The sequence below is a fragment of the Rousettus aegyptiacus genome, unplaced genomic scaffold (assembly GCF_014176215.1).
Source record: "Rousettus aegyptiacus isolate mRouAeg1 unplaced genomic scaffold, mRouAeg1.p scaffold_m13_p_8, whole genome shotgun sequence".
NCBI lineage: Eukaryota > Metazoa > Chordata > Mammalia > Chiroptera > Pteropodidae > Rousettus > Rousettus aegyptiacus.
The window spans coordinates 105,011,543-105,023,590 of record NW_023416311.1 but is presented as its reverse complement, the minus strand read 5'-3'; the positions used below and the strand labels follow the sequence as shown (position 1 = coordinate 105,023,590).

Below are 12,048 nucleotides of genomic sequence, written 5' to 3'. Positions count from 1 at the left end.
ATTAGTTGTTGTTGTTTTTTGTTTTTTTTACTGTCATCATAGATTTTAATCTATTCGGAGTGTTTCCATCAATCATAGCCATTTATCTTTTTATAGTCAACGTGTCCCATTAGCGGGAGCGCCTTCAAGTCAGGTGGGCGCAGGTGTCTTCGATGGGACCCCAGCCGTCACCACCGGCTTCCTCCCTGTTTCTGGTGACACCTCATTTCAGACTTACCAGTCCCTACTGATATCTTAATTAAAAAAAAAAAAAGTATTCTAGCTCCATCTGCTGAAAAGCTCTTGAAACAGTGACCAGCCCAATAATGATGAGCATCTCTCGGCCCCAGATTATGGCCTCTCAGTACCATTTAGCGCAAGGAGGCAGAGCTCCTTGAAGGGAAGGTCGATTCCAGTTCCAGGACAGGAAAAGCGCAAGCTATTTCTAATTCAAATATAACGCAGGACTTTTTTTCTTAACCGCTTTGATTTTACATTATATTCCTTTCCTCATATTTAAAATCTTTGTTTTTTTTTAAATACATTAATGAAATTACTTGTTTGATTTATAGACACGCAATATCGGTTATCTGTTACTACGATAACACCATGTAACAAACCACCCCAACACTGGAGGGCTCATAGCAAAGAGTGGCAAACTAAGACGGAAGAGCTAAGTCCCTCCCCCATCCTTCATCTACATGTCACATGACTGCTTTCTACACAGGAGGTAGATTGAGTGGTGGCAACGGAGGCACAGGACCGTATGCCTCGGGAGGCTGAGAATGCTTCCCATCTGCCCTCGACAGACATCCAGGCACAGCCCAGCCCGGTTCTCTGGGCTCCTCACAGGGCTGTGATCAAGGTGTTGGCCATGGATGTGGTCCCCTCCCGCTGGCCCAGGGAAGGATTTCACTTCCCCTCTGGCTGCAGGCCACCAGCCACCCTCGTCCCCTGCCTCGTGGGCCTCTCCACAGAGCAGCTCACAGCGTGGCAGCCGGCTTCGTCGGAGCAAGGACTCCAAGACCCGGCTTTTAAAACCGAAACAGGATTTAACCTATATATTTTTCATACATACATTTCATATATGCATTTTCGTAATGTCGTCACCCTTTGTGCTCAGAGCACGTCTGCGTGAGTCCGATGAGCACACGCCCTCTGTTTCCCCTTAGGCTTGCACGCTGGCCAGAAGGAACGCCGACGTCTTCCTGAAATACCTGCACAGGAACAGCGTGAACGTGCCCGGAATGGTGACTCACACCAAAGCCCCCGAACAGCAAGTGAAGAGTGAGTGCGGCCGGGCGCCGGCGGCGTGGCGCGTCACGGGGGGGCCTGGTGGGGCGGGCCGGACGTCCACTCCCCGTGACAGTGTTCACAAATCCTAAAGTACTAAGTGTACAGACTGATAATTTATTGAATAAACTCGGAGAATATGACCAGGGAGAGAGAGCATTCAGGATGCTATGTATTGGCGCTGACTGTTTTGTTAAAGTGAGTGAAAATATAAATTGGGAGAAAAATGAAAACTACAGTTACCTACAGGCAAAGTATTTTTAAAAGTTTAAATTACAAAATTACGTCCCAATGTTATTGCCATAAAGTTATTGCTAATTTTATATACTTAAAGCATTGTTAATGAAAGCAAGTCGCAAAATGAAGTTAACGTATTTAATAGTTTGATATCATTTGAGCATAAAAATCTATCAAATCATGTTTCTAATGCACGGAAATATGTAAATGCATAGAAGCAGATCTGGCGAAACACACTAACCAGTAAATAGCATTGGTGTGGACGGAAGCGACGAGGACTTATACATTTTACTCTGTAGAATTCTGATTGACTGTTTTACAATGAAAACGCATTCAGATGTTATATAATTTAAAACTTAAATTTAGTCTTAGTTTTTGCAGATTTAATTGAAATGACATGGAAATAAATGGATCCTGAGAAAATGAAGAGAGGTGTTTAGCACAGTCTTGGTATCAAGACACCATCTGTCAGCTTTAATCCTCACCACGAGCCTTAGGAGTCAGTACGAAAAACAGGAGGAAGCCGAGGTCACACGGCTGCACTCTTCAAATTTTTTATAGGAAAAAATTGCAATAATCAGTTAACAAATGATTCATCTCACGCTTCTTTAAAACAACATGACTGGCAAAAAACTTTCTGTATTCTACTCCCTGTCGATCTGATTTATCCGTTAGTTGTCACAGAAGAATTTGCTCTCACACTGGCACAATCCGTTAAGCTCAACAAGAGATTTACACTTATTAATCGCTGGCCTCTTCTCTTGGGAAAAATGAGCGACTCACAGGGGCAGAGACAAACAGGCCTTCCCTGCCAGCCAGCTTTCGGCATTGGCAATCAGTTTACTCGGCTCATTACATATAAAGATTCTCTCCTTTCTCCCAGCTCTCAGTGTTGCCTGTGGTCGTTGGCCAGACTCTGCTGCTATGGAAGGGGTTAGGATCCTTTCTAGGTCTGATAGGCGTGTGCGCGTGTGAGGGAAGGGTGTGTCCCACACACTCGCTCACTCACTAACGGTCATGCCTCTGCTAGTGTTTACAAATGCTTGCTGCTGTGGACAATTAAACGTTCTGTTTCTGTCACCGTAGACTTGGGGACAAAAGGTTTGCGGGTGGGGCAGTGCAGTCGGTCTGTGCTAGGATGACGGTGGCAGAGGGACAGGAGGACCCCAGAGGGTACGGGCCAGGGAGGGTCGGCCCACGAGGCCAGAAGGCCCCTCAGGGGCTGGAGGCAGCCCAGGCGCCGCCCCGCCCGGCTGCTTTCTTGCCCCAAATCAGCCCCGCCCCGGGCAGAGACCGTGGGAATCAGAGACTAGAAAAGACCCAGTGGTTTATTTTAATTTCCACGTGTGACATTCTCATTTAAGTGGAAGCTGAATTTTTGACGGTCTTTGAACTTCGAAGTCTTAATTTGTCTCGTGAAGCTAGTTCACTTTTTCAGTAGAGTACGGGTGACGTACAGGACCTGAGTTGACGGGTGAATGCTGCTCGCAGAGTCTCGTTTCTCACAGAGAACCCGGCCTGCCGCACTCAGTAAATATTTGTGGAGAACTTAATGCTTTTAAGGTTTTCCAATGCAGTGAAGTTATAGTCTAAGTACTATTTATTTAACTTCCAATTTCAGTCTCAGGAATTTTTTTCTAAAGTTTTCTGTCTGTTTATTTAATAAGCTTCTATAGTAAAACAGACTTAACCGTAAAACGTTTTTAAAGCGTGCAAATGTATATAAATTACCCAGTTCCTTTGCCAGTAGAAACCACTGTCGAGATGTTTTGTGTATCCTGTCCGTGTACATAAATCTAAACATGTAGAGAAATCTAAACATATCCAGATTCCACTCACCTTTTTTTTTTTTTTTTTAACACCAAAATGGACTGTATTTCACTGCAGTTCGCTTCTTTCGCTTTAATATATATCTTGGTCATCTTTCAATACCAGAGTTAGAAGCTAGGCTCTCTCGTTTTACTGTCCAGTGCAGGGAGTTTGTAACCAGTGTCCCCCAACGTGCGGGCTCATACGTTGCTGCCGCTTTTTCCCGACGTGCCTCAGGGTCCACGTGCTGGGGGCAGATCATTCTGAGTGCTCGCGTGAGCACCGTGCACCTGACAGGTGAGCTCTCTGGTCCCGAGGCGCACGCACCTGCCACATCGGCCTCCGCGGCCGTCCTGCTGCGTCCTCCTCCTCCGGCCTCACAGGCTCGTGAGCACCTGTCCCCTGCCCCTCGGCCCTGCCAGCACGGGCCTTGCCAGGCAGGTGCTGAAATGCAGTCTCCGTGCTGGAATGAGGTTTAACGCGTTTCTGTATATTTAGGGGCCATATTTTTTAAAAAATCGCAAGCTTCATGTTTGTATGTTTTGCTCACTTTTATAATGGATCATTCGTCCTTTTTCTGTTGACTAGGAAGTAAATTAGGTCTCTGTCTACGTTTCCTCAAAAGTTTTTCCTCCCTTTCTCCCGGTGCAGTATTTTTATGGTGGTTATTCCACAGTTACGCCATTCTCAGTTTATACCGAATCAGGGATTTTTGGCCTTCCTTGCTCTGTGCTGCTCTACTTCATGTCCATCCTTCTAAAGACTTATGTTTTTGTTTTTATCTTCAAACAAACAAACAAAACCTTTGTCTTCTAATATTTCATTCACCATTTTGACACACACCCGCTAATGTACACTGAATCCCTTCTACGGGAAGGTTTTAATGGTCTCGAACAGAATACCTAGTCCTGATCTTTTCCCGCCGTTGTCAGGTTGCCCCAGCAGGAGACGCGTAGTACATCCCACCGATCCAGCCCAACCGAGGCCAGGGACCAGCCTTGGGTTTCCAGCGGTCTCTGTCGTCAGTCAGGCAGTAATGGGAGCGAGGGGACGAGGTGCGGCCTGGCCGGCGTGTGCGTGGAGAACGCTGGGCAGGCAGCAGGGCGGCCCCGTCCTTGACCAGTCTCTCTGGCAGTGGCATTTATATGAAAAGCCTTTAGGGAGAAACGAGTGGGGTTTTGTGGGTATTTTCACGGATTGCAAACGCCGACCTGCGTCTTCCTCTTTGTCCTCTCAGATACCTTGAATGAACTCTTCCAGCGGGAGAACAGGGTGTTGCATTACTGGACCATGCGCAAGAGACGGCTGGACCAGTGCCAGCAGTACGTGGTCTTCGAGCGAAGTGCCAAACAGGTCGGTCACCTCGCCGGGCTTCCCGGCGCCCTCTGTGTGCACCGCCACATCGGGCGGGCAGGTTTGACCTTCTGGCCGTTTCCAGGCCACTTTCTGAAGTTTGAAAGAGTAGTGACTCTTAAGCGAGGTGGTTGTAAGTCAGAAAGCCCCAGAACCTCGTGGAAGGGTGTCACTTGGTGATCCTGGCCCTCAGCAAGCGTCCACCCAGCCGGCTTCTGCCACCGTTACCTCACGGCAAAGTGCAGCTCATAATCGAGATGACGATTTGAAAATCATTGTGGAATCCGGGTTGTGTGCTTGTGTAAATACTGTGGTGGGTGGTGTTTATCTCGCTATATGTATATGTTGAAGGTAAAATTTTGTTCTTCAGGTAAACTGAGCTAAAACTAAGTAAGAAATGTGATAGAGTTGTTAAAAGATTTCCGTGCATTTGGATGATGCAGAGACATCAGTGCACATTTGCAGCATCTCCCTTCTGAAGTCATTCTGGGGTGAAGTCTGTCTTACGCCTGACGTGAGCATGAAGGTCTCTGTGGCCTTAATGGTAGCGTGAGAGTCCGTCGAGGCCCCCCGTGTCAGGCAGCCTGGAGTCCTGGGGCCTCTTTACTGCTGTCGGTCTGCAGTAACCACGTCAGACCTGGCCCCGCTTCCGAATCCACCTGTCAACCTACTGTGTGCCTGTCACAGGATAGGCATTCAGTTAAAGCTTATGGCCTAAGAAAGATTAAGCCGTCTCAGCACAAGCTTGCCACTCAGCGCGTGTTGTTACGATTCGGTAGGAGTTAGCCTCGCGGCGGGCAGAACTGCTCAGTTCCCCAGCTTGATCAGTGGGGGTTCACGGCCCAGGGGCCTAGCGTCTACTTGGCCTTTTCTCATCTTGGCTGACTTTACCAGGTGCAGTTATAATATTCCCAACAGAGGTGGCAAGCAGTAGTATTTTTAATGTTTAAAATACATTTTCTTAATACTGTATTTAAAAACAGTTCAGCCATGTTTCAAATTTATGGGGCCTGATTTTGTTTCTAATTAGTGATTGTTTCATAGTTCTTTCCCACATATCTTTATTATTTCTTTGTTAAAAGACGGGAATCATTCGGCTACACAAAACCAAATTGTAACTAATTTCCTTGACAGAGAAAATGTGCTGTTGCTTTTTCCTAAAGTCATCTCGTTTGCCAAAAATAGAATCATTGCGTGTCGGCCGTGACCGATGGTGACCCACTGGCCTTGCGGCCCTGCTGGGTTCTGCTCCTCACGGTGGTCACAGCCCCACAGTAAATGTCAGCTGCTCACAACAGGCCGTCTTCGAGGCCCCTGGCTGGTGGCATTTCTCAGGATGGCGCCCCGAGGTGCCCGGCTCCCTGCTGCCGCCTCTTCCTCATCCCGGCCCCTGAGCGTGGCCTTTCTCCAGGCCTCTCGTTTCTCTCTCCTGTCTTATCATCTCCTCCGTCGCTGTGTCCTGGCCCTGGCCTCCATTTCTGGCCTCTGGACTGATCGCCTCCGTGGCATGGCTCCACTCCAGCCTCAGTGAAGACAGAACTGGACTCAGCCCCTGTCCCCTGCTTGCCCCTCACCGTACAGGGGGTGTGGTTCCCGGTCCCTGCCTCCCCCTCAGCTTCCCGCTGTCACCTCTCCGCGGGTTCCGCAGGCGCAAACGTCCGCGCGTGCCCGACCTGCCTCCCCTTCCTCACCCCGAGCCATCCCAGCAGAGAGCCAGCTGCGTCCCGGCCGAGCCTCGGAACCAGTTTGCTGACGGGTGCCACTCCCCTCAGTCCAGGTCCGTCTGCGGCCCCCCAGAACCCCACCCCCGCCCCGCGCCGCCTCGCCCAGCTCCAGCCCAGGCGCCCGCCCCTCGCCCGCCGCCCGGAGAGCGGGTCCCAGCCCAGCACCTGCCCCACCGACCTCCCTCTGAGCAGTGTCCTCCTCAGGGCCCCTTGTGGCCTGTCCCCACCGCCTGCCGCCATCCTGCCTGCCGCCCCGCCTGCCCCGCGGCAGGGCCTACGCGTGCTCGGGCCCCACCTCCGTGGTCGGGACCAGTGGCCGCGTGAACGGAGCAACCAGGGAGGGACCTTGGAACAAACTGGCAGAAACGGCTCCCAGCCCTGCTTGGGAGTCAGCGTTGGCTCTGATCCCGCGGCGGGCCCCACGCTCTGGTGTGACAGCGAAGCCCCAGCCAGTGAACCGCGTGCTAGCTAATCGGTCGTGGTTTTCTTTCATTTTTTTCTTCTAAAACACTATAAATGCCGTGAAATGTCCAGTAAGACATGATGTTTCTGTTCTGAGACCAGCAAATCACAGCTTCTTTTTTATGCTTTTCCAAAGCATTGCTTTTTTAGATGCGTGTGTTTTAAATATGAGTCCAATTTCACTTCAGAACTATGGAAATAGGAGAAAAAAATTGGCTTCCACCAAAAACCGTGAAAGAATAGGCGCATCAGAAGCGTCACTCTGCACCTTGGTGGCCCCGTGCTCTCCAGGCGTGGTCACCTCTCTCCTGCAGCTAGGGGGGCGAAGCCAGGTCCCAGGGCCTCGGCCAGTGCCTCCCCAGGGGCCTGTTCGTGGGTAATGTGGATGGGTGCTCACTGCACACAGAAGAGGGGAAAAAAGGCCTAAAATTGTACCTAGCACTCCTCAGCGAGGTGCCCAAGTTCCAGTGACGGGAGCATCTCAGTGCGTAAGAAGGTGGGGGTCTCAGATCGCCCCTCAGCCGCGGTTTCTTTCAGTGCGCTTTCATTGCGACTTAAGGTTCCTGGTTATAAGAAACTCTCGACCTTTCTGTTGTGGTTGTGGAAGCAACACCGTTACAGTTTTCTAGAACAATGGGTTTTGTTTTTTTGTTTTTTAATTTTAGAATTGTGATGCTTTTCTCAGACACTTGTCTCTCTCCGAGGGCGCCCCTCTTGATGCATGCCAGGCCGCGTTTGCCACTTCGCGTTTGGACGAGATGCGCGGGGCCGTGGGCTCCCCCACCGGGCTTCAGCCGTGGCTTGTTTCCTCCCTCCCCTCTCTAGGCTCTCGAGTGGATCCACGACAACGGGGAGTTCTACCTGTCCACACACACCTCCACGGGTTCGAGCCTGCAGCACACGCAGGAGCTGCTGAAGGAGCACGAGGAGTTCCAGATCACGGCCAAGGTGCGTCCGGCGGCAGCAGACGCCCGGCCCGGCGCCGGCCAGCTGGGGCCGTTCTCCAAAGTGTCCCTTTCAGAATGACCTCATGAAGCTGGAGACACGGGGCGCCCCAAGCGGGCCGTCACACGTGGAGACCGCGGGGCTGCTCACGGCCTTTCGCGCCCACGCCTCGGCGTTCTGGGCACCGCTCTCTCCGCCTTTGCCCCTGGTTTCTTCAGACACTTCCCATCTCCTGCTCCTTCTTTTCCTTTCCTCCTCCTTCGTCCTTTTCGTCATTCTTCTCTTGTCTTTCTGTCCCGTAAGGTACTGTCTGAGCACTCGCCATTTTTCTGACGCGCTGCGTGGCGCCGCCAGCTTGGCCTGGATGTGAGGGTCTGTGGGTGTTTCCTTTCCTCGTCTTCGGTCAGTGGAGATTGTGACAGGAGCATCGTCTGCCCTCAGTCAAGCCGGGGAGCGGTAGAGTTGGCCGTTTTTGTCAGCGCCGGTAGTGATTGTTCATGGGTTCATAAAACTGGAGGCATGTTCGGCGTTTTCCTAAAAATCAAAATCGAATTAAATATATCTTTACGGCACGTGTAGTATACGTGAGGAAGTATTAATTTAAGCAAATGCATAAGGATCCACACGGTGCCATGGTTTTCCCCAGCTGAAGGATATTCCTGCAGAGGGCAATTCCTTCTTTTACCTCAGAACAATTTTGAGGCTTCTTTAGAGTCCCCTTCTCAACCTGTAGCCTTCTTTCCTTTTTTGATTTTCAAAGTTTTAGAATATACATTCTTTGTAATATTTTCAGAAGCGCCTCTGTTTCTGATGCTAGGTTTCAGTTTTTAGAAAAAGCTGAAACTTAAATTCAGCGATCAAGCCAGATAATATTTTTGGTTCAAAACAAGTGTTCTTATAAAGTAAAAAGATCGATTTTATGTGTATGTGTGTGCCCCTTACCCTGGCTTTGAAAACACATGAAAGGGGAACTTGTAGATCCTTTGGAGTGAGGACAGCTACATTGTATTCTGTTTAGTTGTACTTTTTTATGTTTTCTGTAACGATTTCTGGCTCCTCCTGCCATTCTCCCCAGCTCTCTGCTCCTGCCCCCCACCCCTCATCTCTGAGCCGTTTCCTTCCACTCAGCCTTGGGTGCCGGGCTCCGGGGACCCCTGGGCCCTGTGCTGACCGCTGTGGGGACCTGGCACCCAGCCGGGGCACCGGGAGCATCTGGGGAGGGCGGGCTCCGGCCAGCCGGCAGCGAGCCATGGCCACACGGTGACGGCGGGGCCTTGAGTGCCCAGAGGAGGGCGCCCGCTCGGCTGTGGGGAGCTGGCCCGGCTCTGCAGGTGAGGGTCAGGCCCTTTCCGCAGCTGTGGGATCGTCATTTCTGTTAATAGTCGAATAGTAAGTTACCGTTGTTATGCGCATGACCTGATCTGTATCGGTTACTTTGAATATCCTTTGATGATAGAGTTATGAAGAAAATACTTAAGATAGCCCTCAGAGGTAGCCGTGAGATCTCCTCTTTGCTGACAAAAGTTTCAGTAATGCTCCCCCACTGGCCGCCTTTTCACTGCACAACTCCAGGGGACGCCAAGCACGAGACCGCGACGTGAATGTCACTGCCTGGAGTTGAGCGTGGCAGCCTGGTTCCACCAATGGAGTGTGGAACCCATTATTCTCAGATTTCTTTTCTCAGACTTGAAATGGTGTCATTGGAAGAATGAGCAGAACAGGCATTTTTTGGGCCCTGTATTTTATTTTTCAAAAAGTATCTAAAATCATAGGCAACATCTGACCTCTCTGCTTCCCAGGTATGCAGAGCTGTTTCTATTGTTGGGCGTGTTGATTCAGTTTTGCTAAGAGGAACTGGAAGATTTTGAAAGAACACCTGCCGCTTTTTTCCTTGGCAGCGATTTTCCTTGGGTTTGACTGGTTTGAATGGACTGGTTGCCTTTGTTTCCACCAGCAAGCCTCTGCTTTGGTGCTTGGAGATGTCATTTCGTTTCTCCTGTTGAAACTGGCTACCTTCTTGCATGCCTTCTGTCACCCTCTCATACCGTCTTCTGAGAAGCCCTTTTGTTATGTGCAGAGTCCTTCAGTCAGAGGGGGCAGCCTACTCTCTACTCCAGCTGTTACAGTAATCAGCACTGTAACATTTTCAGCATTCATGGAAATAAAGCCTCTCATCACTAAGGCTCAACTCAATTCGTTCCCAGCTCAATGCATTTTAAAAATACTAATTAAAATAAAAAATATAATCAGGATTAGCACACTCAGTTGCACTTAATTTTGATCCTCCGTAAAGGAGCTATGCTGGGTGCTGGACTCGGGTCGCGTGTTCTGGTTAGAGAAACGGGCCGTAGCATGATAAACGGGTAACTGTGCACACACGCACCCGTTAAGTGACGAGAACAAAGATCGCTGAGGGAGGGCGGGGTGCCATCTCTGACGGAGAGGCTAGGGCAGACCCCGTTGAGAAGCCCGTGACTGTCCGATGAGCGTGTTTTGTTTAAACAAAGTTTACACGTGGAAGGAGGATTTGTCCGTGTACCAGGCCCAGCCTGTGGGAAGTCTGCTATGGCGCGTTTGGTTCCATGTCATCGGACCCCGTCTCTGGGTGTCACGTGGGGGCAGCTGGTCTGTTTTGTGATGTGTGAAGCGCTTCCGTGGGGTGCAGCACCCCTTTTCCACGCTGTGCAGCAGATTGTATCTTTGCACACAGAAGCTTAACCTGATCTAGGCGGCCTAATTAAAAAATCCCACATGAGTCATGTTAATTCTGTTCAATAGTAAAATTTAGTGATGTTTCTTAAGTTAATTCCTTTTGGAATTTAAGCTTCCAGGTCTGAAACTCAGACTTCTTGTTTCCTTGGTTTATAGCCAGGCTTGTTTTACCATCGTCACACAGGTGTGCTATTTAGCAGATGTTTGCCGTTTTCGTTTACTCTACGTGAGTTCATTCTCACGTAAAATGAAGGCCCCAAAAACCTGTGGAGTATTTTAAGTTTTGCTGACTTTGTGCAATGAGTAGCTCTTACAGAATTCATAATGTTGATTTTTTTCACAGAGGGATTTATGTTCCTTGGGTTGTGTTTTCATTTTTTTTTTTTTTTTGTGAAGAATATGTATTCATGCCTGTTCAAAGGAACTACCACGCCAGTTAAATTTACAGCTGTAAACACACTCGCGACAAGGACCCAATGTTGATGTATTTTCTCAGTAGATATTCGGTGTGTGTTCCTGACGTGCCAGACACATGGAGGTGCACGAGATGTTAGTATGAAAAACAACCATCCCTGTCCTGCTCCAGCCCCTTCTCGCAGGAGAGGGACAGACAGTCGTCCCACCCTGGTTAGGACGCGCCGCGTGCTGTCGGAGGCAGGGGGAGGGGCGGGGTGCTGGGGCGGGGGGCAAGGTACAGTCTTAAGGGAGCCGGGAGGGCGGGCAGGCCGAGAGGGCGGCCCTTGGTTGGGCAAAGACGTGAAGCGTCTGCAGAGGCATCTGGGGGACTGAGGACAGGAGCCTGCCTGGAGAGCTCGCGCCGGCCGCGGGGGGGGCGGCCCCTCTGGTGCCTCCCGCTGCCCAGGGTTGGTGTCTGAGTCCGAGGATCTTTACAGCTGGCTTTACAGGTTGCCTGGTGATTTCTGGCTCAAAACTTTTATTGTACAAACGAAGATAATTTATCCAGGTTTTGAACTCTGACCTTCCGTTTGGGGATTTTTAAAGCCAATTTCCTGAACGTTAGTCATAAAGATTTTCTAGTTATCTGCTTATCTGGGGAAAGCAGGCCCCACAGCAGAAGAGTAGCTGCTCGTGTGCAAGGCCAGTGTCGGTGCGGCAGGGAGCCTCGCCGGGGAAATGAATGGACCGGATGCGGCCGAAGAGCTGCCTGCTGCCGCGTGTGCAGAGCGATGTTTCGCGGTCATCCTTAGCTGCGTGAAAATGAGACAGTTACGCCGAACTTAACAAAAGACCTTTTCAGCATACGTGTAAAACAACCTTTTTTAGAAGAGAGGGTTCTAAAGCGGGGAACAAAATTTAAAACACTCCTGGGAGAAAATTTCCTGACTAGCGATTTTCCCTCCTGGGAGTTAAAAACAACATGAGCACGCGATGCGCAGGGCGCCGGTCGGGGGTCCGGTCGAGTGTCGGCCGCGGGGAGAGCCCCTGCCATGGGGAGACACCCCCCCCCCGCAGCCACAGGGAGAGCCCCCCCTGCCACGGGGAGAGCCCCCCCCGCCATGGGGAGACCCCCCTG

The 12,048-nt window shown here is 50.4% G+C and overlaps 1 protein-coding gene across 3 annotated transcripts in view; it reads left to right on the top strand.

Annotated features, from left to right (window-relative positions):
* Nucleotides 1–12,048, top strand: part of TRIO (trio Rho guanine nucleotide exchange factor) — a 300,662-nt gene that overhangs the window by 189,318 nt on the left and 99,296 nt on the right. For all 3 annotated transcript variants that reach the window (XR_004952348.1, XM_016152143.2, XM_036225270.1), the window contains 3 exons: nucleotides 1,152–1,266; nucleotides 4,556–4,671; nucleotides 7,683–7,805. Coding sequence is in view for 2 of the 3 variants with exons in the window: in XM_016152143.2 (XP_016007629.2) it covers nucleotides 1,152–1,266; nucleotides 4,556–4,671; nucleotides 7,683–7,805 (354 nt within the window). In the remaining variant the exon portion in view is untranslated. The remainder of the gene's footprint in view (nucleotides 1–1,151; nucleotides 1,267–4,555; nucleotides 4,672–7,682; nucleotides 7,806–12,048) is intronic.